The 26610-nt window shown below is 36.7% G+C and overlaps 2 protein-coding genes across 2 annotated transcripts in view; one reads left to right on the forward strand and one right to left on the reverse strand.

Moving 5' to 3' along the window:
* Nucleotides 1-26610, forward strand: part of LOC6577412 (neural cell adhesion molecule 2) — a 91269-nt gene that overhangs the window by 43570 nt on the left and 21089 nt on the right. The window lies entirely within an intron of this gene.
* Nucleotides 3685-4260, reverse strand: LOC6577413. Its single transcript, XM_002003344.4, has 2 exons — nt 4056-4260; nt 3685-3981 (listed from the first exon to the last, which is right to left on the reverse strand). The coding sequence occupies exons 1-2, from the start codon at nt 4233-4235 to the stop codon at nt 3733-3735; spliced, it is 429 nt and encodes a 142-aa protein (XP_002003380.2). The 5' UTR covers nt 4236-4260; the 3' UTR covers nt 3685-3732.

Raw genomic sequence — 26610 nt, forward strand, 5'->3', positions numbered from 1 at the left:
GCAAGTGGTGTTGCAAGTGGTTTTCACAGCGCTTTGGGCCAGACACAGGTGCACCATAGACTCCAGCTATGTGCGGCCTTTGAGTGGTGTGATAAAGAAAATGCATTTAGGGCTGCAAACGAGTTCAACACCCACACATACACACACCCACATACGCACACCTGACCTCATTGCTTTAAAAACTTGTGTGTCAGCCGTGTATGTAGAGCGGAAATGTGTGTGCTCATAAAGTTTGCCGTCGACCAAAGATCACAGAAATAATTGGCAGTGGCTTGTGTCGGTGGTTGAATTATATCAGATAGCTGATTTTTGGTGTTGATAATGAAGTGATGAAACTTTGGGGCGATTTTCTAAAGACTTTTTATAGCAAATAAATATTTGTGCAATGCCACAAGTGAATAAAATAGAACATAGATTTGTGCATTAAAAATAACTATAAAATAATTTTGCTTAAAATAATCTCAGATTTTCTTATAAGAGTTGATTAAAAATGCTGGGTTACAAAAGAGCCACTGTAAAAGATATATAAATCATGTATATATTTAATTTTTTTTAAAATTATTTTTATTTTATTTTTTTTTTTTAAGTTTAACGTTTATTCGTTAATAAATTATTTAAGGATAACTTATTTATTCCGTTTCGCCTCTGCTAGCATTGCTTTAAAAGCCTTGAAAGATTCGTTAGGTGAGGTGTTATTCCGAATTCATCGGAGTCTTCGTTCAGATTGGCGTTATTTTTTTACTCTCCGTCTGTATGTTATCTGATGATGACAAGTCAACTTAATAATACGAATTAACCACTGAGACGCCATTTCGTTTAAGTTTTCTGATGAAAGCAAATTTATGAGACCACTGAAAATTGTTGTTTTAATATATATGTATATCGTAATATTATTAGGAAACATCAGATTTAAATGCCCGCTGAACACCTAAAGGAAACTCGGACCAACTTATATAACTCATCTATCCATAGCTTATGCATAAAATATTTAATTTAATCTTGCGCATATAAAATACTAATAATCTCATCATTAAATTCTTATATAAATATTTTTTAAACCCCAAATGATTTATTTTTGCTATAAATTTAATATATAAATTTCCAGATAATTTCTTGTCTGCCTACCGCAAATCTCTGTCGTAATTAACCCACTTAAATGCCAGTAACTTTGCTCGGCAATCATCGCAATGGGCGGTGGCTTCGGTGGGCGTGGCACATGTTCATGTTGTGGCCGCAAGCAAAATCCATTCGAAAAGAAAAAAGAAAAAGTGTAAAACGCAAGCAACGCGCAGAAATTTGCACAATTTTTAATGGCACAGATGTGTGTTGGTATTGTTGTTGTTGTATTTGTATTTGTGTATGTGTGTGCTTGAGTGTGTGATCCGCAGCGCATGAGGCCTTTGATGAGGGCTTTGCCTGAGCTTCTATATGTGTGCGTGGACTTAACTGACCAACACAAATACACACATACGCACATACGCACACACACTAACACATACACTCATGAGGCATGTAGGAAGCTGCCGCCATGGTAAATGCTTTAAAAAGCCATTTCAGCTTTTTCCGTTCTGTTCGTTTTTGTGTGTGTGTGTGTGTTTTTTTTTTCGGCATGTCCTTCTTTGATGCGGCCACAAAAAAGGGCGGATTATAAAACACTTAAGCGATTTTAAGCGCAATTATGTTGGCGCGAGCACGTAAACGCATCGTGGCCATTGCAGCGCTTTGGCTCTTTAATATTTGAGCAGTTGCTGCTGTCTGCTGCTGCTCGACTTGCTGCTGCTCATTAGGTTTTCATTTAAAGTTTTTCCCTCTCCCCACCGACAACGGCAGCTACACAAATTTGTTCTAAATCATTTAAAAAACTAAGTTGGCCGCTGGCTAAAATAAAAATGAGGGAGAAAAAAAAAAAAAAACAAAAAAGAAAAAAACAACAGACTATTAAAATAAATAACTGAATAGAAGTGGTGCATAGCCAACAAAGGTATATACCCTATAGAAGTGCTGTGCAGGATAGTTGGAAAAATGGAAGCAGATTAAAAAAAAAAAAAAAAAAAGAAAAATAGGTAACATTTGAATAACAAAAAATAATTTTGTATGTATTTATTTATTTATTTAATATTATTAAAAATATATATAAAACAATGTGTAGTATATTTATTTATAATTTTTAAAAATAAATTTTTTGATTTAGAGAAATTGAATTTTTTTTCTATATAATATCTTCATAAAATATTTGATCACAAATAAAAATTAAAAAAAAAAAAAAAACTTTAACCATTCTGAAGATAGTTTTCTCATTAAAATAAAGTTTCAATCTGCTTTCTAGGTAAACAACCCTCTTTAATAATTCATTATAAAATATAAAACAATATAAGGACTTGGCAGATACAGCTCTCTCAGACTATAGTTTAACATTCCGCTGGTGAGGCAAGTTTTATTTAATATATATTTTTTATTTTTATTTTTTCTAGTAACTTCTATAATATATACTATCATTATCGTAAAAAAAACTTTCGTTGGCTAATATACCCACTAAAATCTAAATTTGCCTTTTGGGTACAATCAGCATAGTGCCAAACTCAGCTATGGCAGATAGTCTGCAATAACAACAACAGCACAGCAAATAGAACAGATATAGAAAAGACAACAACAACACCAACAAGAACAATGAAACAGGCCAGGAACCCTAGAAAAACCGGACTGCAAACAATTAGAACGTCAGTTTACCGGAAAAAAAGTTTGCATTTCATTTATACTCGAAGGATTTTATTTAGGAAAAGTTTTGTGCAGCGCTGACTGCGCCTGGCCAGCGTCCAGGCAGGCGTTGTCTATTGTGCAATTTCTTGGGCAATGCCAACGATTCTTCAACGGGCACTTCAGCAATGGAAGCAATGGATGCAATGGATGCAATGGAGGCGACAGGGCAACGCCGGCGCTTCCGTTGCAAACGCGCGCCATTGTTGCAACAATAAACTTCCGGTTTTAAATTTCACTTGCTGCATTCTCTCTCTCTCTCTCTTTCTCTGTGTATGCGTGTGTGTGGCTTCCAAACTAAATGGCTCCTGCCAGTTCCAACTATCGTGGCTGGCAACGGCTTTTGACATTAATTAGCACAAAACATGTTGAGGCAACGTTAACGGCAAAGGTAAAGTTTTTGGACCATTTGCAGCTGCGTAATAACCACCAAATACGCTCATCAACTGTGTTTATTACGTAATTTGGATAGCTTACGTAAGTTAGATACTCATCCCAACAAAAAGTGCGCTGTTAGCATTTTCAGCTACCGCATTACGTCTTGCAACTCATCTCAGTTGGCCAGGTTAAGTTTCAGCTCATCATTGGCATAAATCGACGTTAATGTCTTAAGCTCAGTAAAGTTTTACAATATTGTTTAGGTTTATTGATGGCGCCAGATCTTAAGGGTTTCAGATGAATAAATTTATCTGAACTTCAAAGTTTCAAATGAACCCATTTCATGGAGCAGCTTTTATTCTATTTTCAGTTTCATTTTATGAAATTGTTCAAGTTTATATTTATTTTAAAGTATCTTAAGTTGAAGAGTTTAGTGCAATTATCTCTCACAAAAAAATTGTAAATATAATTTTGAAGATGATGAATTTTTTCTTATTTAAAAATTATTTATTGTGTATTTAAAAACGATTTATTAAAAAAAAAAGAAGAATATTATCAAACAAAATAATATTTTATTTAAATTTCATTTCCCATTGTATACTAAGAATCCACAGAATTAGAGTTTTTATTCTTTGGAAATTCCATATTATATTCGCGCTTTAGCGTAAACTTCAAATCCAATAAACTCGGCTCGGCATTGCGATATTTGGCCAGCTTGACCAAGCGCATGGACACATCCCTAACAAATGCATAGGCGCACTTGGACACCAAATCGGCTGCCTGATCATCCAGGGTGGCGCTCTTGTCAATCTTCTGCACAAAGCGACTCAAATTGGATTTGCGTATTATCTGCACAGATTACAGAGGAAGGAAGAAGAGTGAGAATTTTCATCAAGGCAAATATAAATTTAAATTGTACTCACAAGATACTTATTGGTCGAGGAGCAGGTGTATTCCTTGTCGCTCTCGACATGATTGCTCTTGCTCGATGAGCTCAGGCTGCAGGTTGAGCTCTGGCTTTCCTCGGCTGATGAGATATCGCTATTATCTCCCGGCAGCTCATCGATCCAAGGCCTGGCAGTGATTTTGCCGTTCGAAGCCATTTCTGAAATGAAAAGAAGTAGCAAACGAACTTAAGATGCCAGCCATGTATGCAGTCGAGCTGCTATAACTGATTGGGAATTTTACGGCAGTTAAAAATTCCTAACTGTTGCCTAGTTATGGGCTGAGCTCAATTGATTGCCCAGTTAGTTACCTTTGTTGTTGCCAATTCCCTTTTGGGAGTCTTGCATTCGTGATTGGCCGAAGCAGCGGTAAAAGACGAACAGCGTAATATTTCAAAGGCTTTAAGTACGGGCAGCTCGATTTAAGCGCAATTTGTATGATGTCAATGTTAATGTCTGACGTTTACGCCCTTTGTGTTATACTCGACACACACGAACACACACATGCACACACATATACACACACATGTCTATCACACAGCTGAGTGCGCATTTGCTGCACACACATTTCTAGGGAATTCCAGTTTTCTTGCTTTCTCTTCCGCTTTCTTATTTTCTCGTTTTTCTTTTTTTTTTTATTGCTGTGCTTGCCTTGCCCTGTGTTTGCTGACCTCGAGTAAATGTGTCGCTTATTGGAATGCACTTTGTTTGGCCAATTGCATTGATTTGAGGTCCAAAGAGATGGTAAATTTGACAAAGATTTTCCACGGCAAATTTATTGCAAGTCCGTGGCGTACGATGCGCGCGCTGTCCAGCCCAGCTCAGCCCATACCCTGCACCCTTTTGCCAGTCTGACTGACTGTGACCGTAACTTTATTTAATGGCGAAAAGTTCACACTTCCCTTTAGTTGCTCGTAAAGTTTGGCCAGGCCAGTGCAGCCATATGCTATTGCTATTGCTGTTGTTGTTGTTGTTGTCACTGTTATTTGTCTTGTTGAACTTTTGTTCAAATAGAGGCGGTGTTTTTTGCTGTTTACTTGGACCCAGTGCTAAATATTTCAAACAAAAGCCAAACAAACAGCTGACAACATAACGACGGCAACAAATGGTTGGCGGAAGGAAGCTCAACTTAAATAACGGATATTGGCTTAAATAAACAATGGCGTTTCATGTCAGCCACACACAACTCTATATCCCCATGCATGTACGGTTGTGTATGCCTGTGTATGTGTATATTTTGTATTTCTACCTACATAGATGTGCTGCATATGTATATCAAGCATTAAGCAAACTTTGCTGCCAAAGTGTGCGGCGATAAGCAGCGGAAGTTGCCGTTGCCGTTGCCGTTGCCGCTGCCGCTGCAGCTGCCCTTCCGTGGTTTACGCCGTAAAGTTAACGGAAAGCGCTGGATTGCATTTTGCATAGTGTTGCCAAATTGTTTTTCTTTGGCCACTGTTGTTGTAAAATGTGGCTGGCAGCACAACAGCTGTGTTTTGTCAAGTTCTTTGGGCGCTATAATTGCTTGTTAATTAGCGTAGTTTGCGCTCTGCCACGCCTCTGAAAATGACGGTACCTGCTGTTTGCCTTTTGCCTGTTACCACTCACCAGTTCAGTTCAGTTCGGCTCAGTTTTTCATTTTATTTCTTGTTTTTTTCCTGCTCGTATGAGGTTAATTGTCGATGGGTGCTGCGAAGCCGCGACATGGCACTGATGAAATTTAACAACTGTGCAAATATTTGACAGACGGCCTGACAGGCTGTCAACGAACCCGAACGAGGCCCAAACCAAATCGTTCATTGACGCGTGAGCGTGCGAAAATTGACTGGCTTTCAACCTGCTTGGCCGACCGTAGTCTCTGGAGTTGCAACCTAAGCGAGGGCCTGCAGAGCAGTTGATAAAATTGATTTAATGAAAGCAAGGCTTTAGGTAAATGAAGCTGGAGCTAAAAGGGCAGAGTTTGAGACCTGCAACAGTAGACAGGAGAGAAACTGGCATCGAAATGGAGTGGCTGAGCCTGAAGCTTAGATTACAGCTTCTTTTCAATCGTGACAATAGGAAGCGTAAAGCAGTATGGGCGAACAATAGATAATAAGAGCAGAGAGACAGCAGGTGCCAAGCATACGAAAGCGGAGAACAATGAGTGGCCCACTTGCCTGAGAGCAAATGCAGAAATTAATATGGCTTGCTGGAGTATTGAAAGCAGATATTTGTATCGTTGCCTAAATACAGCGTGACTAAATAATAGCATCAAGGTATTGGAGTATAATAAAACAATAAATATTGAATTTATTATTAAGATTATTCTATGCTAGTGCTTCAAGCTTAAGATAAAATATTGAATGATTTCATGTTTGACTTGTTTTAAACAGCTCACATGGACTTTCTATTGTCTGCATTGGTATTGGCTAAAACAGAATCTTAACACTGAGATAAGTCGAGGCAAACTTTAGTGGCGGCCCTCGTCGGGCCTGCAGATGTCTGCGCACTCGTGATATGTGTCAACTGTGTGGCAGCCAGCGGAGCATTCATATTATTTTCACACCTAACGACTGCTGAGAGCAGCAGCGACAACGACAAATGTTGGCAGCAGTATTTGCACAGCACTACAGAAACGAGAGCGAGCGCCAAAGCTGGCAGAGATCGGGAATGCAACTGTTAAGGAATCGAACTGGAGGACTCCTGCTCATGGAGGCTGGCCGACGTGCTGGGTCTAAGTAAATCGAATGCTCAACTGACGCTAAAAGGATAAGCGCATTAAGGCATTTACTTTGCGATGCGAATCTGGGCAAAGGAAAAGGCATTAATGCATATAAAGTCGAGCACTCGTCGATTGCAGAATTGCTGCCGAGCTGCCTCTGGGCAGTCGCTGTGGCAGCGAGGCAGTGGGGCAACAACTAGACAAACAAGCCACATGTTCATGTGCTCGACACAAAAGCGCAACAAACAAGCAGCAACAAGCCTCGAGCAGCACAATTGTAGTTCTGACAAAAGGACAAGCTGCACGGGACAAGCGGAGATATTCAGAGAGAGAGAGAGAAAGAGAGAGCGAGTGGGAGCGTGGACTGGTTACAATGGCAGCAAACCCGCAACAAGCGCAATGCATTGTGGACCCACTTAATCCGTGCCATTGTGTTCGCCTTATTATGACGCCCATTGCGCACTTTGTCTTGGCCTAATGTGGTTGACTCGCTGTTGGCCTGGCCGAGTGCTGCTTCAAGTGCTGCAAGCAAGCATCTCAACAACTATGCCCCGAAAAGGACAAGTTGATGCTTTATCAGCGCTGCGCTGCTAGCGGCCAAAATTGTTTTCGCCTCTTACATAATGAACGCATCGGTGGGCGTGTCTGGGTGGGTGGCGGCGTTCGAGGGGTGTTTGTTAAACGGCGTGTGTTAAGGTTACACGTTGTTTTGTTCGCCTTGGAAGAGAACGCCGTCCAGACGGCGCCAGCCGGCGCCAGACAGATTTGCCGCATATCCTTCGGCTGGCATTGGAGCGGTTTGTTTTTTATTTGGCAACTGTTTCGAGCAAATCGATAGACCCCATGAAATCATGTGGCTAACATAAACAGAAATTGAAAGGCGTAGGAGAGTGAAAATGGGAGGTCAAGAAACTTTTTGGCGAAGAGATTTTCATACGAATTGTGAAAATACATATAAAGATAACAAGGAAATTCTGCCAAAGATCTAGTAAATATAAATGTTTTGCCTTAAGTGAGTTTAGTTTAAATTAGTTTTTTTTATTTAGTATTTTTTATTTGATATATAAGTTTCTTAAATTGCGTACAAGTATAATTATTATTTTAATTATTTATTAATTTTTTAATTAAAAAAAAAAAAAAAAAATAAACAAATATTTTATAAAACGAGATGTCTGTAGATATCGTTTTAAAGAATATATATATTTGATAAATTGAATAAATTAATAAATAATTAAATTAATATTTATACTTGTACGCACGCCATTTAAGAGACTTATAATTAAAATAAAAAATAAATAATAATACAATTAGTTTTTTGTTTTTTTAGATTTTGATTCAAGTATTGAACTGTTAGAATAATGATTTAGTATTGCCCAGCATCAATAATTAATTAATTAAGAACATTCTACTGCGCTCGATAGCTATAAAAATAAAACAAACACAAAAGCTAAAAACTATTATAAATAATGAAAAATACTTTAGCCAATTTAAATGCTAATTCCAGAAAGAGACTACAGGAATTTGATGCGTTGACTATTGGAGCATAACAAATCGAAAAATTTCAATTAGATAATAAATGCAAATGTTTTTTTTTTTTGCTATGTTGGTCATGATGCATTGATTTAATAATAATTATTAATAATAATAATTTGAAACTTTAATTTCTTTTTGGTATTTGATTTCTATTGCATTTCATTTAAAGTACTTAAAGCTTAGCTGAATTTATTCGAAATTAAATTTGTTTTCGCATTCGTATTCACTTAATACAGCTCAATTGTTTATATAATCCTAATTAATATTTATTTGCATTTCATGATGCCATATATTTTAATTTGTATGTCACGCACGCACATACACAATGGCATCTTACGTGCTTATATTTATTTGCAAATTGAGCCAAATGAAAATTAATTAAATTATTGATAGATAATGCGGGCATTGCGAAAGACGAGCTACCCCGAAGACATAAATGAATGAGCTCCCAATCAACTGGATGCTCAATCAATTTGCAAAACAAGCTGAAACTAATTATGAGCTAAGAAAAAAAAAGAAACAGAATAAAAAATATGCAGTGAATGGCAATAAATCAATTCATTAGATCAAAAGCGCACATGGTTTATGCCACATGCGGCATGCCACCGAGTCAGACACCCGCCAGCCTCCTGCTACTTATTAAGTTGACCGCAATTCGCCTTGCCGTGGCTCAAAATGTGCGGAGTTTCTATTGTATACTCAGAAATCGAGAGAATATAGGGGTGATATTTAAGAAGTTAGAGGGAAAGAAATATATTTTTTTTTTTTTTTTTTTGAAAACAAAAATTAGTTATGCATTTTTTTTTTTTTTTTTTTTTTTTTAGAGATTTTTAGTTTTTATCTTCATTTTCTCATACATACCTTGGCTTTATTTGGCATAGCAGAGGTATTGATTATATTTGCAAGAGGTATTGATTATATTTGCAAGACCCTGAATAGTAAATGTATTGACTGCACGTTGAAGTCTTTAAATTTAAGTTTACATCTTCCATTTTCTTATAGACTTTGTTAAATCCCTCAATTTTTCTACAGGGCATCTCTTGGCTCAGCATTTTCTTTTTGTGCCACTTTTGGTTTTTGTTGCCACCCATTTTGGCAGACAAATGGCGACGCAGCTTTGTGGCGCCACTAGACGGTGGCTGCAACCACCGTCGCCAGTCACTAACAATTTTTACTGCAACCATTTCCTAGACGCAAATAAATTCAGGGGCTGCTTAGCCTTAGTTTTCGCTCCCGGCCCAAATGGCTATTGATTTCGTGTGCTGCACATTAAAGTGCTGCGCGAGCTGAGCGAAAGTTTTTGGGGCAGGGACATCCCCAGCATTTCATACACATTTCAGCACTGTCAGTCTCATGAGCTGCTGTCACAACTGATATTCACGTCTGCTCCTGATGCCTGTTGGCCTTTTCAGCTGGGCGTGTGGAGCAACTTTTTTCATTAGGCTCCGTTCTCAGTTCCTGTTTCAAATAGATATCCGCTTATTTAATATAATATATTTGAAGGCTGCGATGAGCTGCTCAAAGATCAGAAAGTTGAATGGCAACATACTTCTCTGTATGTCTCAAATTTCTGCTCGGAAAGTTTCTTAATGAATTTTCGAAAAGCCAACATCATAGAGTTGCTCTCATAGTTTTTGACAACTTTGCAGACAGAGTTTCACGACAGTCGAAAGGTTTTCGTGGAATGAAGCAGCATTAGAAGCTCATAATGATGGTCTGCGTTAAGTTAATAATGGATAATTAAAAATATGTATATATTAGATTCATAAGACGATTTTAAGTTATGCAAGCATATTTTACTGGTTATAAATTAGGGTAATGAGAAATTAATATTTATTAGACTTAAAAGACAGTCAAAGGATTTTAAGTTAATTAATTAAAATACGTACGTATATACGTATGTCTATTAAAGCTTTGTCAATTTTATCGCCAAGAGCTCTAATTAAATAATTACGTGAGACTGCCCAAACACAAATACCCACTTGGGTGTCATCTTGCTCTTCTTTAGCCTGTCTCTTTCTAGTTGCATTCTCTTCATCTACTGAACTCCCAAAGCAACAACAACGATTGAATAATACTGAGTGCTTAAGCTGTGTGCAACAGTTTTCTCTCTCCTTCTCTCTTAAAGTGACCAGACCCATTAATGAATAGCTATTAAATCAAAAATTCACTCACTCAAGGTCGGATGTTCTTGTGTTAATTATGAATGCATAAAAAACGCTGCAAATTGCTATCGTATCTAGGCAAACTACAGTAGATTGAACAGATGAGAAACAGCAAAATGACATTTATATTTATTTCACAATATCAAGACATAATCCCATAGCTTTAGATTTTGAAACGCTTTAAAAACTTTCAATTTATATATTGAAAAAATAGAAACAATAATTTAAGCATTGATTTTAAATTACAAAATCTTCACTGACAGTCTCATTCCAAAGATCAAGGGCTCCTTGCGCTGCCATAATAAAATATATAAAGCAAAAGGACATCATATGTTCAGCGTGAAAATATTATCACCGAAAAACTATAAGAAGTAGGGCAGTGGCATGAGCACTCACCCCTGACATGGACAATGTTTTATCACAGAATATTATATTATGTATGATTATATATACATTTGCAGGCATATGTATATATGTATGTAAATGTATGCATTAAGAAAAGCATACCAAATTGAAATGGCTCTCTGATGCGTATCCCAAAAGGGTTTCAGAGAAGGGCTTGAGTGCACATGTAAATATTTACACAAAAAATAAAAACAAATTTCTATTAAAATCGGGACTATTTAAAGCAAAAGGCAGTGAAATGGAAACTATGCAAATGGCTAATACAAATTTAATGATTACGGACTAAAATCAAGATTTCAAGGAAAAACATTTAAATAAATAAATAAAAGTTGTTTTTACTACAAACATTCTCAATCTGCCTAACTTAAATTTTACCTAAATATTGGAGTTGAGCTTAATGTGCCAGTTGGCTTATTGAGCGCAGCCGGCATTGATTGATTGTAAAGTGCATCCTGTTGGGAATCAAACTAACTGACTCACTTATGGAATCCCTTGATATAGTTGATACACTTGACTAATTCCCGCTTTGCTTTCGCTTTGATTTTCAAAGCTGCTTCACTTGCCAAGTTATTGATGGATTTTGTTGCAATAAACTGCTATGGCATGTGCATGTTTGTGTGCGTGTGTGCGTGTTTGTGCGCATCCTTTCATTTCGTGGCACATTACCCAAGCCAAGGGCTTGACGTCAATCACATTTCCTTTGTGATAAATTTGCCAGCGCAGCGAAATGTCGAACGCAGTTACCAGTTGAATTACGTGTAATTAAAAACTAATGCCGGCATCGCATCGCATCGCAGCCAGATTGCGGTACAGATTGATGGCAAGACAATGTCGCCCGTGGCAATTACTTGTAATAAGTGGAGCAGTCTGTAGCTGTGCGCCGTATACCGGCCGACTGTCTAAACTGTTTACACAGCCATTTAACATGTTCGTTAGTTTTTCAGTTGGGTCGTTAGTTGGGGGCGATGTTACAGTGCTTCAACATTTTCAATTTGCAGCTACGTTAAACTATAAAATTTTTGCCAAGGGACTCACTAGACTCTAGACAGATTCCGACAAGTTGCTCGTCTCGCAGGGGACCCAAAATTTTATAATGAGTTAATTTGATGCCAAGGGCTGTGGGCCAGAACCGCATCAACAGCGACATCGTCATTCTCATCATTAACATCTTCATCATCATCATCATCATCATCATCATCATCATCAGCATCAGCATCGTCATCATGCACATCGGCATCGACATCTTTGTGGCACGCTAAATGCTTTTCGCAAAAGCAATTTCAATTAGTGAGTTGCCACAGGGTATGAGCAGCAGAAGGTGGTCGCGAGAGAGGCGGCGTGGGCGTGGTTGTTGTATGGGTGTTTATTGTGGGCGTTGCTTATGCAAAACTTGTCGAAAATGTCGCTATAAACTGCAAATTTAATCACAAAACTCGCGCATTTGCATAGTAGAAATGCAAAATGCAAAATGCAAAATGCAAAGCACCAAACTGAAATGCGGCACACAGACAAGCGTCAGCCAGATATATAGTATGCAAATGTTTTTTCCAAAAACGCTAAACAAAAGTGCGGAAAATTAAGTTGTGGAAAAACAGCCGAAATGCGGCACAAATAGCGCAAACATCGCCGAAAACCAAAAAACATCAACGAAAGTGATTATTAAAATGGGGTTGAACTAAGAGATACTCTGGGTTTGGCCTACTGATATACAGTAGAATCCCGACAATTGAAAATGACAAGGGGATCAGTTTTTTTTTTGGCTTACATAGAAATTCAAATTATCGAGAAGAACATTTTTATATTTTATATTATTAATTTTTATCTTAATATAAATAGACATTCTCTACCAAATAAAAAATTTGTATTTATGTATTGTACATAATTATTTTTTAAATATTATATACAGACATTCATAGGCTGTTTTATCATTTATAATATTATTATTTTTTATTTATTTTTTTTAAATTTTATTATAAATACTATATATACAAATTGTGGTAATCTACATATATATAAAGTATTATTAATTCAAGATTTGTTTATTATTATTTAAATAAAATTCAAGACTTTTTAAAATTTTTTTTTATGATTTTCAGTATTTAAATTGTATTTAAGTCATTTCCCCTTTTCCCACCTGTGACACTTTATAAAGTCAAACTCAACTTGACTATTCATCTGAACATAACGCCATAAAGTCAACGATTTTACTTGACACCTTCGCAATTTAGTGCTTACAGCTACCCATATATTTATTTTATACGTGGTATGCAAATCAACAACAAAATAACTGTGAAAACTCATTTACCTACAACAAATTTAACCATAAAACGCAACTATTTTGGCAACTCATTTGCCATCAAATCGTTAGACATCTGGGTGAACGGCTGACAGGCGACGAACAGGCGACGTTGACGGCGACAAGCGATGATGATGTGCACAATGCTGATGATGATGATGTTGAGGGCGACAAAGAAGAAGAAGAAGAAGAGGACGAACTTAAATGTCATGAATGCTAGAGACATTCGGCTGGGATGATACGGCAATGAAGCTGACAGCGAGACAAGCGGAAATTCTAAGGCAACTTCCGTGTCGACGTCATCCCGTTGATCTATGCGACAGTCTGTCATGCAGCGGTCTATGTGTGCGTGTGTGTGTTGGTGTGTGTTAGGCGGCACTACTATGTTTCATTTATGTGCCATAGTGTTTAGTTTGTTAATGGTGGCACTAGAACCGGATGGTTTAGTTAAAATAGAATTGGTCTATAATAATAACTTCAATAACTATCACTCATTGCAGATGTTTCTATCTGTATATAGAAAATTTCTAATGCTGAAAATACTAGATTATGTTTTTTAGTCAATTGATTATTTGTTCTCTGAATTAAATATATTATTGCTTAGATGAATAGCTATAGCCAATTTAAAAAAATTATTTTTAAAATATTACGAATATTAATAATATCTAAAAATACTAAATTTTATTTTTTATTTTGAAAATTTAATGAAATATCACTGCCCAAAATACTCTTAAACGCCTTACTTGTCTTTACTTACATTTTTCATATACTATATTTTTTTTTGTGCCATATATTTATTTAATTTTTCATTCCTCTTTGTTCCACTGTGCCGCACGGGTTTTGACAAATGCTTCGCACATTTGGCGACTTTGGCAAATTGAATTTTAAACGATTTTTCACACGAAACGTGCAAAGTCTTACTCAAATATACAGATATTCATATACATACATATATTGAGCAATAGACGTCTTGTTGGCCCCTTTAAGCGCAAAATTTATGAGGGAAACCATTTATGTATATTGTTTTTTTGTACTTTTTGTGTGCCGCTTCAAGAGTTCGAAAAGGCGTTAAATGACAGCATAGCTCATGCAGCTGGCTCCATAGACAAAAGTCTGGCACTTATATTACGGCAAAGATGAAACACGTGACTCTCTGACAGTGTGCACAGAGGAAGACTGAGAGAAAGAGAGAGAGAGAGGGAGAAACAAAGGAGCAACTGCAGTGGCTCTGGCTTGCATATTGCCGGATTTATGTGGCAATAAGCAGATGCAACCTGCCGCAAAAGTGGAAAAAAATGGCCGCGCATGACAAAATGGCAACGTGCGCTGCGTAACTGATATGCCACGATTAGTACAGACGCCCATACTATACAAAAAACGCATGCATACACTCACATACACACACACACACACACACACATAGAGAGAGACACGAAGTGCATTGCAATTGGCATGGACTGTGGAAAATAACGAGTTCAACTTGGCAACAGCAGCCACGCTTGGCGGCTATTGATTTTCGTGATGTTGGGCAGCGGCCCGAGTGGAGCGCGCAAAGAAAGCAATAACTCATTACAACACATGTTTACTTGGCGCACAACTTTTGTGGGCGGGCGGTCGGTTGGTTGGTTGGCTGCTGGTATGCCCATTTTTGAAGCACTCCGCCTTTCGCAACTTATTTATGCAGCGCAGCAGCTCTTTGAACTTTTAGGTAAAGTTTACTGGCCAGAAAACCGCATTCTGACATATTGCCAAATTCAATGCGGTTAAAATAAATATTTATGTATGTATGTGTCTCTTTAACTGCGTGTGTGTGTGTGTATTGTGTATATTTTTTACAGTGCTGTTAGCATTTGAATAGAAAAACAGACATTATTGAAATTAGTTAAAGAGTTAAAAAGTATGCATAAAATAGAGAAATAAATTTTGTATTTTTGTCATAAAAGAAAATTTAAAAAATCTGAAAACTTTTCTTCATTATTTTTTGACTAAAAAATATAAACTACTTTATTTTATTAAAATTTGAATATACAAACATACATATATACACTCACACACTCATACGCCTAGATACACATGACTAACTCTTAGATGCTTGTTTGATTGATTATGTGTGTTTGATGATGATTGATGCTGTAATCTGAGATTCATAATAGCAAAACTGATTTGAATCTGGATTCATGAGATGCTATGAAGACTAAAAGCTGTATATATAGTTTCGTGACTTGTATATATACACAATAAATGCGGAACTGATGAGGATCCTATATGCACAGCTTATATAAATATGCACAAATATGTTCTAGGAATTGAAATGCTATTGATTATCAGACAACTAAGAGTTTCCTTGACTGCTTTGTTATGGCAACACAATATAAGGCATTTCGAGCTCAGTTTTCTTGGAAAATGTAGCTGTCATCTGTGCAAGTTTGGCGAAAATTCTTTGAGTCGCGACGTTTCCTGCGGCGTATGGGTTATTTTGATAAAGTATTATTGCTCGCAAGCTGCTTATTAGACCTTAGACCTTATTAGACGCTAAGCTGCTTGTCATATATTACATTAGCCATATAAATAATAAAGGCAACCATCTGTGTAAGTTTTCATTTGAAATGTCAATGTCAAGTGGCTGGCAAACAATAAATCTTAAAGTGAGCACAAAAAAGTCAATTGCTGAAACTGAGCTGCTCATTCAGAGCAGAGAAATTGTCGCTGCGAGCAGCAGACGGTAAGCGGCTTAACGAACGGCAGTGGGTCTGGTCTGAAAGTTCGTCAGGCAAAACCATAACTATGTTGCAGCTATATAATAACTCGAAAGGATTAGCTGCCAGCGCATTGTTCAAAGGCAACGAACCAGCAAGTTTTTAGTCCAGGAAGTCATAGTAAGGTAATGGAGCAGCAGTTGGCGGCACTGGGATGAGCGATGCCTAATGACAAATTTGAGTAGTGAGCGTGCAGAATGAAATGAAATAGTATAAAGTGACTCGACAAATTGCGACAGGCAAAGGAACAGAAAACGGCGTGTCTAAAGCCAGATCTCCACTTTTTCTTCTTTTTTTTTTTTGTGCGGCTGAGCCTTAAAGCCTGACAAAGGGATCAGAGTCAATGGGCGTCTGTGTGTGTGTCTGTGTGTTGTGTACTTTAAGCTTCAAGCACGTCATCGATTGAACCGTTGCAGTGGCCAAACAGGCTAGCCAGGCTAGCTGACCAAAAGCCTTTTGCCAGCTTATAGACATGGGATTTATAGAAAGAGCCTGCCTGGCCTCGTGGCTGTCGGCCTGCCTCGGCCAGCCAAAGCTGCACTAGATGCCAAAAGGCAGTGCCAAAGCGCAAAGCTAACTCAAGTCAAGGCCTGGCGAAATGCGCAAAACTCGAGCCAAGCTTCGCAAATGCATTCAAGTGAAATGCGAAAGCAGATAAGGGCATTAAACGGGTTAAGCTGCCCAGTGTTGCAAGTTCAAAGTTCGTACTCAGCTGCAACACAAGGTGTCTGGACTTGACTGTCTGTGTGTATGTGTGTGTGTGTGTGTGTGTGTGCAAAAGGCGCCAAGTGTGTTTTTAGCTGACACTGACTGGCCATCAACGTTTTGGGCTTAGCTTTGATTTACTGCGTTGCCTTTTGACTCTTTCGGCCAAGTGTTGTGCGTGGCTGCAAAGTTTCTCGCCTGATATGCTGAAGGCCTCCCCCATCCGCCATCTCCTCCCACACTCGAGCGTTTGTGTGTAGTGTCCTTGTAGGCAATTACTATTTGCGCATGCAAAGCACGTTCCAATGGCTATGATTAAAATTGATGTGCCTTGGGCTTTGTCCAAAAATTTCCGCATAGCCAAACATAATTTGAAATAAGCCAAGGCACAAGCAAATACGATAGGGCATAAAAGGCAGGTCATGCTCCACGCTCTAATTGAATGAAATAGCTAAAGAGAGACTCACGCACTGAAATTTCCATATTAATGCAGGCCAAACTCACACACACACACACACATAGAGCAAAGATGCAAGCAAGTCTGGCAAATTGCGGGCCATAAAAACCAGCTGGAAAAAAAAAATTACAAAATTCTGTTCAAAATGGAATTAAGCTGAAATTAGTACAGAATTTCGTGAAGGAATAGCTAAGAAGCGTAGATAAAGCTAGATAGCTACAGTGCAGGCAAAAAAGAGCTGGATAGAATGAGAGAGAGAGAGAGAGAGAGAGAGAGAGAGAGAGAGATAGAGAGCGAGAGTGTAAGAGAGAGAGCGACAGCGAAAGACTTGGGTGGGGCATTTTTATGGCACATAAAAATTTAACAACTTTTGCTTGAGCCACTAAACGTCATCATTGCAATGGATTAGCTTCCACAGAAATCGGTTCGAAGCTATGCAGCTCATTTGCATACACCGAAGGCTGCGAAATTGAAAAATAAAACCTGTGTGTTGAGCCACTGAAATCTGATATCAAATTGCTTGATTAAATAAAATGGACAGCGAATGATTTTAACAATTGGCTTCTAAGCCAATTGACTGTGCTCATTAAATTATTCAATATCTCAGGCCATCGCATAGCAAACACTTTAAACCATGGCAAAATTCATGCACAAACAGTTTGTCATTCAAAATTATGCTCCAACGTCAAAGAAATTGTCGCTATGCAAAGAAAGCCGCAGACAAAAAAATCTTATGAAAACTGTGAACATCGACGGGTTTTTTTTATTAGAATCGACACGAGTTGAACTTAGCAAATTAGACCAAAATTCCGACTAAGTTTTGTTATGACATCAATCGGAGAATGCAGACAGTACACATGCTATAAACATATATTTTTTTATCTTTTGTCGACATCTAGGCAAAGGTGGGCAGGAGAGGAACCTCTTTTGTTGTCTGATATGAATAAGAGGAGCAACCGTAGCAAACGAGTAGGCCAAAATTAGACGAAAAGCCTGAAGCATTGACAGTGAAGCCAAGGCCACAATTTAAATGATGTGCTATGGCATATTCTTTACATTGTCATTATAAATATCTGTATCATCATAGAGCACAATTTATGAACGCATGGCAATTAGTTTTTATGCTCGTTAAAAAGAGTATTTTTCTTTCCCACAATACGAAGACGAGCGAAGATGTAAATAGCTCTCACTTTGGCGGCATTACAATATATGGCTGTCGCATAGAGTCACTCATAACCAATATACCTCACCTTAAGTGGCATTTTCAATGGATGGCGAGCATACAAAATGTTTAGAAACAGCGTTGCCAGCTCGTTCGGCTTGAGTGTGGCCATGAATGCAGAGGAGCTGCGCTAGTTATGTCAGCAACTATCCAAGGACAATAAGGACAAACAACTTTTGCTGGCAAGGGAAAGGGTGTGTGTGTGTGTGTGTGTGTGTGTGTGTGTGCGTGTGCTGTCTGGTATGTTGTTGGCTTCCCTGTTGACATTAGAAATTGAGCAACCAAAAATGTGTAAACAAGTTTGTTTGGTCCAAGTGCGATGCTGTCTTTGGCAGCTTCGACGCTTGCCTAACGCCACTTGCCACTTGCCACTTGCCGCTTGCCACTTGCCACTTGCCACAGAGTACTCTACTACACAGAAATCGTTGGTAAAAGGAATTATTTTGTGTACAGTCTGTGTGCACACAGCAAACAAAAATTTAATGCTAGATAGTCCAGAAACCACTGCGACATGCATCAAATGAACGAGACAAATTGGTCGGGCATGGCAATTCAAGTACTTTTTTATAAAGATAAATCTAAGCAAATTCAACTGGGCCAACTGCCAAAGAGACAAACTAAATTTAAAAAAAAAGAAAGAATAAACAAAAAGAGCAGCAGATGAATGATAAATGTACTCATTTATAGCCTTAAACGAGCAATAAATAATCAAGAGAGAGAGATAAAGATAGAGAGTGAGAGGGAAAGAATTTGAATAAGCATAGAAAAACTCAATTATTAGCTCTCGTTTCTTTGACTCAATTTGGATTGACGCACATAAATACTGAAATAAATCATATGTTTTTCTTTTTCGCCTCAATATTTATGGACTAAATATGTGCAAAAAATAATTGTTTGATGTCGTAGTAAACAATAAGTCAATAAATTATATAAATTTCTTTTCATAAAGTTCCATTGCAAATACAGAAAATTTTCTTTATTTTTTTTCCGATAAAATACTTAATATTTGCTTTGTAAATGCTTAATAAATAAAATGAAATATAATATGTAATAATTAAAAACGCTTTTTAAGTTTATTTTTAATGTTATTTTAAAATAAATTTATTTTTAATGAAATTGCATTTTAATGAATGTGATAAAAAGTAAAACAAAAATTTTAAACTTTTTAATATTCAAAAAGAAAATACGAAAATTAAATAGCATGGTTTTTCGTTTATCTATATATATTTAAAATACAGTGAAGCACTATTTAATTAATTGCTAAATAATAAACTGATTTAATATCAAGTTTTTTAAATAAGTAAACTAGTAGAAAATGTTGTATTTAATAATATAATTTGTATCAAAATAATTAAATTGCTCAATATTAAGTTTTACATACAAAATTGGAATTAAGATTTGTGGCTTTTAAATATATATCTAGTAAAGCTGAATTAATAATCAATAAAGTAAAATATTCAAAATTGAGTTAGCATTTCGCTAAGTTTCGATTTAAGGGTTTCCAAAAATATCGTTTGTGGTGTTCGTCTTTCGTAAATTCGTCTGTCAACATCAACTGAAAATTCGTCAGTTGTGACAGTTGATGGCACAGCAAAGAGTCCCAAAAATTAGAAGCAAGAATTGTTGTATGAGAACTTGCTAAAATGTTTGACTGACAGCTCGAAGCAACTGGCAGTTAGGCTTTGCATGCGAAAGCGGCAATTAGTTGCCCATAGGCAACTGTTAGATGGGTCTGATGATCTTGGCTGGACGCATTGCATTCGAAATCCGGGCAAAATGCAAATCAACAAAAAGGTAACAACAATTCTGACCAAATATTGGCCAATAACGAGTCAATGCAGTGTGTGTTGTGGGGGTGTGTGTGTGCATCACATAGATGCTGTTCAACGTTGCGTATACTTAATGTAATGCATTCGTTGTAAATTACGCATCGTTATTTAGAGACAATTGCGAATGCGAATGCAGCACATAAATATTTGAAAGGCCATACATTTGCTAAACATTAATCACTGTCACAACTAGCAACGAATATTTAAATGTGTTTATTTACATTACAGAAGAGCAACGCGTGTGACAAATATTTATACCCTTGACACAAAAAAAAAAAAAAAAAAACAAATCCGAAATGGTCGCAATATTTTGAAACGCAATTTAATTACAACTATTCGCATGGAGCTTGAAAGCGAATGATTTTGACATTTCATTAAACAACATGCTCGATGCACCAGCTGCTGCACCCATTACGACTGACTAAGCCATTTCAATATTACCTCTCTTAGCCCATTTCAATGATAACAGCGAATGAGCATTGCGTATACGCAACGTGAGCCGAACTGACACTTCAATTAGCGGATGCTGCGCACCGCATTCGCTATTTAAATTATCAAAATATATTTATATTCTAGCTCTCTTTGCCCCTTAAGTGCACTTCGCCAGTCCATTTAAAATACCACCCATTGCGTTGATTATATTATAAACAGACAAATATTTGGAAATTACGTAGGCGGCGCACGCTACTCGAAATACCCCAAATACCATCGAAACGCTGCCAATTTTAATTGTAAATGAAGCGCGATTGCAATTCGAAATGCATTTTCCGTAAATGCATAATATTGTTCGAATCGCGCCTCGCAGCAGTTCCAACAGCAAGAGCAACAGTATTTTTGATAATTGAAAACCAAATTACAAAATATGCGAGACACATACAACATATTCATCCACAGCATGACTGTAATAAGCTCCACATGGCAAATGGACAGATACGCGTATCAATAGCTGAACTGCATAATTGTTTATATTTTCATTTACAACTTCAACCATTTAAGTAATTTGGCTTTTGAAAGCTTAGCGTTCTACATGTTTGAGAAATTTATGCATAGAAGCAATAAAAGTAAATTACCTTTTTTACTGTGCACTCAGTGGGACTCTGTTTTATATGTAATATTAATTAAATTATGCATTGAAATTTCATCTTGAAAATGTAATATTAATTAAATTATGCATGGAAATTTCATCTTGAAAATGGGATTGAACGCCTGGTTCCCAGCTCAAAGACAGGAATAGAAAGTAGCTTATATTCAAGTGGGCTGGCATTTGATTGAAAACTTCTACATTTATAATGGGAAAGAGAGAGAGAGAGAGAGAGAGAGAGAGAGAGAGAGAGGGAGAGAGAGAGGGAGAGAGAGAGAAATAGAGTGACAAAGACAGGCAGAAAAAGAGAGAGAGACAGGGGAAGAGAGTCAGATGAGAGATAGAGAGAGAGAAACACAGTTTGTGAGAGAGAGAGAGAGAGAGAAATAGAGTGACAAAGGGAGAGAGAGAGAGGCAGAAAAAGAGAGAGATAGAGAGAGAAAGACAATAAGCAGTGGCAGTGGAGTCAATAAATATGCCTGCACGTCCGTCTGTCTTAAGGCTATACTCAATTGAGCAAATAGAACTCTCTAAATCCATACGATTTACATATTTGTAATCTGATATTTGTGAACTCTCAGGTCAATTCTATATGGATGTCCGTTACAGCCTAAAGTGTTAATAACAACAAAATTACTTGATGCATTTGCCCGGTTAAGTGTCACGGCTTCATTTGATCAAAAGATGTTTGGCATTGCATCAATTTGTATTTATGTACTTTGCATAAGCCAATTTTCTGGCTTAAATCGAAAATCAAATAAAATGCAATTTTCACATAATTGCATTTACTGTGATGTGTGTCGCAATTTGTGGCAATTGAGTTCGATTGAAATCGCATCGAGCTGAGGGGGGCAAAATAAATCATGTAATATAATATTGATTGATTGGTCTTTGAACCAGCAGCCGCAAAACCACCAGCGATTTTCATTAACTGCCCGTTGGCAAATATTTAATACAATGCTCACATTCTGCTTGGTAGCCCTTTATTGACCGGCCCCGCCTGCAAACGGGGCCCTTTGGCCAGAGGGCTATATGCTTGCATAATTTGCTCAAGTCATGTTTGCAGTTGATTAACAGTTTCTGGCCAAAGCATCAGCACAAAGTCAACCCTGGCTAGTGAGCTAGCCGGCTAAGTGTGGTCCACTCGCTTTGGTAGCCCAGGTGATTTATGTATGTCTGCTTATCTATTGCTTGTATCTACTTTGTTCCGCCTACACTTAACTACGCAACCGCACACACACACAAATACACACTCACGCACCCACTTGACTTTACCTGATAACGGGCATTTTGCATAGAACTAGTTTGCCACAAAATTTTACTTGTCAGCTTAAAATTGAATTGTGTTCAAAATTAGACGAGCTGAAAATGAAAATGATGTAATTTATCTGGAGTTGAGCTGAAAATATTGTTTATATTATTTTTATTTTTATTTTTAAAACATGTTTCTTGAATTTTGCATAAATTTATTTTTGTTTAATTGGAATATATATATATATTTAATATTTATTTATTTTTTTTTAAAATCTAGTTCTGTAATATATTTATTCTTTTTTTTTTTTATATATATAAATAAAAATGCAGCTAAAAATAATGTATAATAATATTTTTCATAAATTATATTTCGGTTTCTATTTTTTAAATGTTGTAATATAGTTTTATAATTGTAATATGTTGTAATATACATATATAGTAATATATCATTTATATATGTTATATAATTTTGTATATACTATTTCTGTAGCATTTGAGGTATTAAGTAAATATATAAAATATATACTACAATATATAGTCATTAATATCCGATTCCCTTTCAATATAGTGCTTGAAGAATGTGGAAAATCGCGCTTTAAAAGCTCGTAATATTTACATTTTTTACAATTTAAAATATATTCAAATATAAATAAAATACAAGAATATATGTATATTTCATTCTCTTAAATTGACAAAAAATAAATACCCAAGCCTCGAGATTCCGTTTAAGGGATGTCTATAAACCCATTGGCTGTAATATTTAAGTAGTATACTTTCAGCTACTATTATTGTGCGCATTTGTTGGACAGATATCAATCATACGCACTGTTTGCCATACCCACACGCACACAAGGCAACACACACACTCACACTCATGTAGAACGTTTAGCCATGAATCAGCTAAAAGCCGCCGGGCAACGTTTACGTTGCTGCTGCAGTATACTAAATTGCTTTTACACAGGAAGCACACGCATACACACACACACACACACACCAATACACACACACGCAGCGCATGTTAATAAATGTTGTTCACACCTACATTGCACTATGGGGAATTTTGCCGTTTTTCGGGTATTTAGTCATTTTTGCGAAGTATGAAAATTTATAATTTTTTTATGTTAACATCTTAATAAAACTCCAAACTTTAAGGTACTGTACCCAAAATGTTGAATAACAGTCCACTGTTAAGCCTAACAGCTGTTAAAGTCAGCTGTTATCTTCGAAAAGCATTTGCCTTCAGCTTACAATTTGTGTTAGCCGATTTTCAAATCATCGTTATTCAATGACCAGACATTATTTTTGAGAAATTTAAAAAGGATATGAATTTTTAGGGCTTCTACTATGCGTTGGCTTAAAAACCAATTGATGTTTGAACTTATTTTAATCATTTATTGTATAATTAGCAAATGTTGTCAAATTTCATTTCTTGTAAATAAAATTAAACTTTGCAAAGACATATAAAACAGCCACCAGGGCGCACCAGTGTAATTCCAATTGCATGTTATAGAGTAATCAATTGGGATCTTAGTGCCTTTGTCTCAATGTGCACTTTTGCGCACAACCGGCGCAAATCAATTTTTAGCAGGTGACTATGAGCTGACCTGTGTGATATTTGGCTCAATGAAAAAGGCAACTCTAACCAAGAAATAGTAATTGTGATTTTGAAACTAAATAAGACTAATATTGATTCAACTTATAAATGATATTAAAAAAGCAAAAGCCGCTTTTTTTGCCAAAATATAAATTACAAATGGAAGAAATGCAGCAGGAACAAAAACTAGCTGACAACTATGAATGACTGCCTATGACAGCAAATGTTTATAAAAATAATTGTTCATTTGAGGCAGATTATGGAAAGTACTGTTCATCCTGTAGGCTTTTTTGGTAAGGAAGCGTCTGATTTGCCCAACCAGGTCTATAAATCAGACTAATTTCATCATGCATGAGAGCATGAGAGCAGAATCCATAATTTCGCTGATGGTTTTTAACAATGGATACATCTGATCAGATTATTTCTTCGGCAAATCTTTAGAAAAGAGTTTGAAAGCATAAAGGTCGCTGTCTAATGAAGTTGTACGTATTGTATTATGTAAAGTTGAAGGCACAATTAAATCAGTTGAAGAACCCGAATTTTTTAGCGGATCAATATTTCTGGCTGATTTGGAACTCGAAACTGAAGAAAACTAATTTCGATTTTATGAAAGTTCGATTGTTTTCAATTAAAATTATTATTTTAAAGTATGAACAAGCAAAATTCTTAAAAAAAAAAAAAATTTTTAATACAAAATTTTAATAAATTTTTTTTGGGTGGGCGGTGACACGCCCATTTTTCTAAAATATATTTCTGATGGTATACATATTAATAATACAAAAACCGGATCAAAAAATCTGGCTTAGTTTTTAAGTTATTAATTAATACCCGATAATTTGGATTTTTCCCCATAGTGCATTGCCGCACACATGGCTAGATACAGTTGAGGGCCACATAGTGGCATGTCAGAAAGCACTTAGAGAGCTCTGCCTGTAGTCTGTAATTGTTAGAGCGGATGTTGTTGTTGTTGTTGCCGCTACTGCTGTTGCTGCTGCTGCTGTTGTTGTTGTTGTTGCTGTTGCTGCAAGGTTTTGTCGCTTCGGCAACTGGCAGATCAACCATTTTGCGTATGCTGCTCACCAAGTAATTACACAAGACCAGCAACAGCAACAGCAACAGCAACAGCGACAGTAACAGCAATAGCAACAGCAACAGCAACAGCGACAATTGTCTGACAGTCGGCCATGTTGACTAACTGACGCCCGAGCGAATGTTGCAATTATTAGGTGCTGCGCAGCGCTGCGCTGCGCTCGTTGCAACGTTTTTAAGGGCCTGTGAAGTGGCGCACAAACTTGTAGCAGAGCTGCAGTTGCAACAATCCTTTGACCATGTTGCCGAATTGCAGTTGTGGGCTAATGCTGCTGCGATTGCTGCTGCTAAAGTTGCTGCTGGCTTTTAAGTTGATTAGAGCGGGTGCACGCAAAAATATTTTACGTAATTAAAACTTGGCTGCCCCTGTCGCTGCCATTGCATAGTAATGCAGTTTTTTGTTGCAAGACTCGCACCCGCCCTGCATCCACTGCCTCCTGGCAGCCACTCGCCATGTTAGCAACAATTTTGCAAAGGTTTTTGCTGTTGTTGCATTGTCTGATGCAAAACAAAGCGCGACCGCAAAACTAGCGCAACAAACAACAGCAGCTAACCAAAAACAGAAAACAGAAAAAAAAAACTAAAACAAGAAGCAGCAGAAACCAACAATGCTACAACTAACAATAAAAGCAACAACAACAACAACATCTGCTGCGGCAAGCATATGCCGCACTCTGTGGCTCGTTTGTGTGCTGGTGTGTGTGTGCGGAAGTTTTTCAAACTATGTCGCCCCACTGTGCGGTTAGTTTTATAAATTTTAAAGCGATAATTTGCCTATTTCAAATGTTACAAAATTTATGTGTCCCATTATTTAGCCACGTTGGAGAAAAAATTGCAACTTTGTTAATTTGTTTTGTTTATAATCAAGTTTTTATTGTTAAATTCACCGTAAAACAATTGACATAATTGCATTTAAACTGAAATATGCAATTTGTATATTTATTACACGAAATTTTATCATGCGTATATCCGCTATGTTTGTAAAAAATTATTTGTGCTGACAATTATGTGACAGTTTAACTGACAGCAACAGAACAACTTTGCATTTAATATAGTAACTAGAGAGGGTTAATAGCTGGATAGGGTATTCTTGAGATATAGTTCTATTGAATGTTAAAAATCACGTTTTAAGCACAACAAATTTGAGGATCGTAATGTACTTAACTATTTTAAATATATTTCTTTATGTTAAGACTATGAATGCCCCAAGAGCTGTATTAAAATTTATTGTATAGCATTTTGAGAACTTGTTCAATTTTTATTTAAATTACGAACACTCATACAATTTAAACTATATTGTTTGCTTAATCATTTTATTTATTTATTTTATTTTTTCAAAAATTTTTCATGTATGGAAAAATGTCGCTAAAATATTCAACCGTATTGCGGCATATAATTATGCAGGTTGTTTGTATGCGAAAAACGGTAAATGTCATGCAGGTAGCATTTT

Source organism: Drosophila mojavensis, unplaced genomic scaffold, assembly GCF_018153725.1.
Source record: "Drosophila mojavensis isolate 15081-1352.22 unplaced genomic scaffold, ASM1815372v1 contig_36, whole genome shotgun sequence".
Taxonomy (NCBI): Eukaryota; Metazoa; Arthropoda; class Insecta; order Diptera; family Drosophilidae; genus Drosophila; species Drosophila mojavensis.

What these genes read in the sequence shown, in the direction of transcription:
- LOC6577413 (XM_002003344.4), bottom strand. Translation starts at nt 4,235, where the DNA reads ATGGCTTCGAACGGCAAAATCACTGCCAGGCCTTGGATCGATGAGCTG. An exon ending in CCTCGACCAATAAGTATCTT is followed by an intron (nt 3,982 to 4,055) that starts GTGAGTACAATT and finishes TAATCTGTGCAG; the next exon opens with ATAATACGCAAATCCAATTT.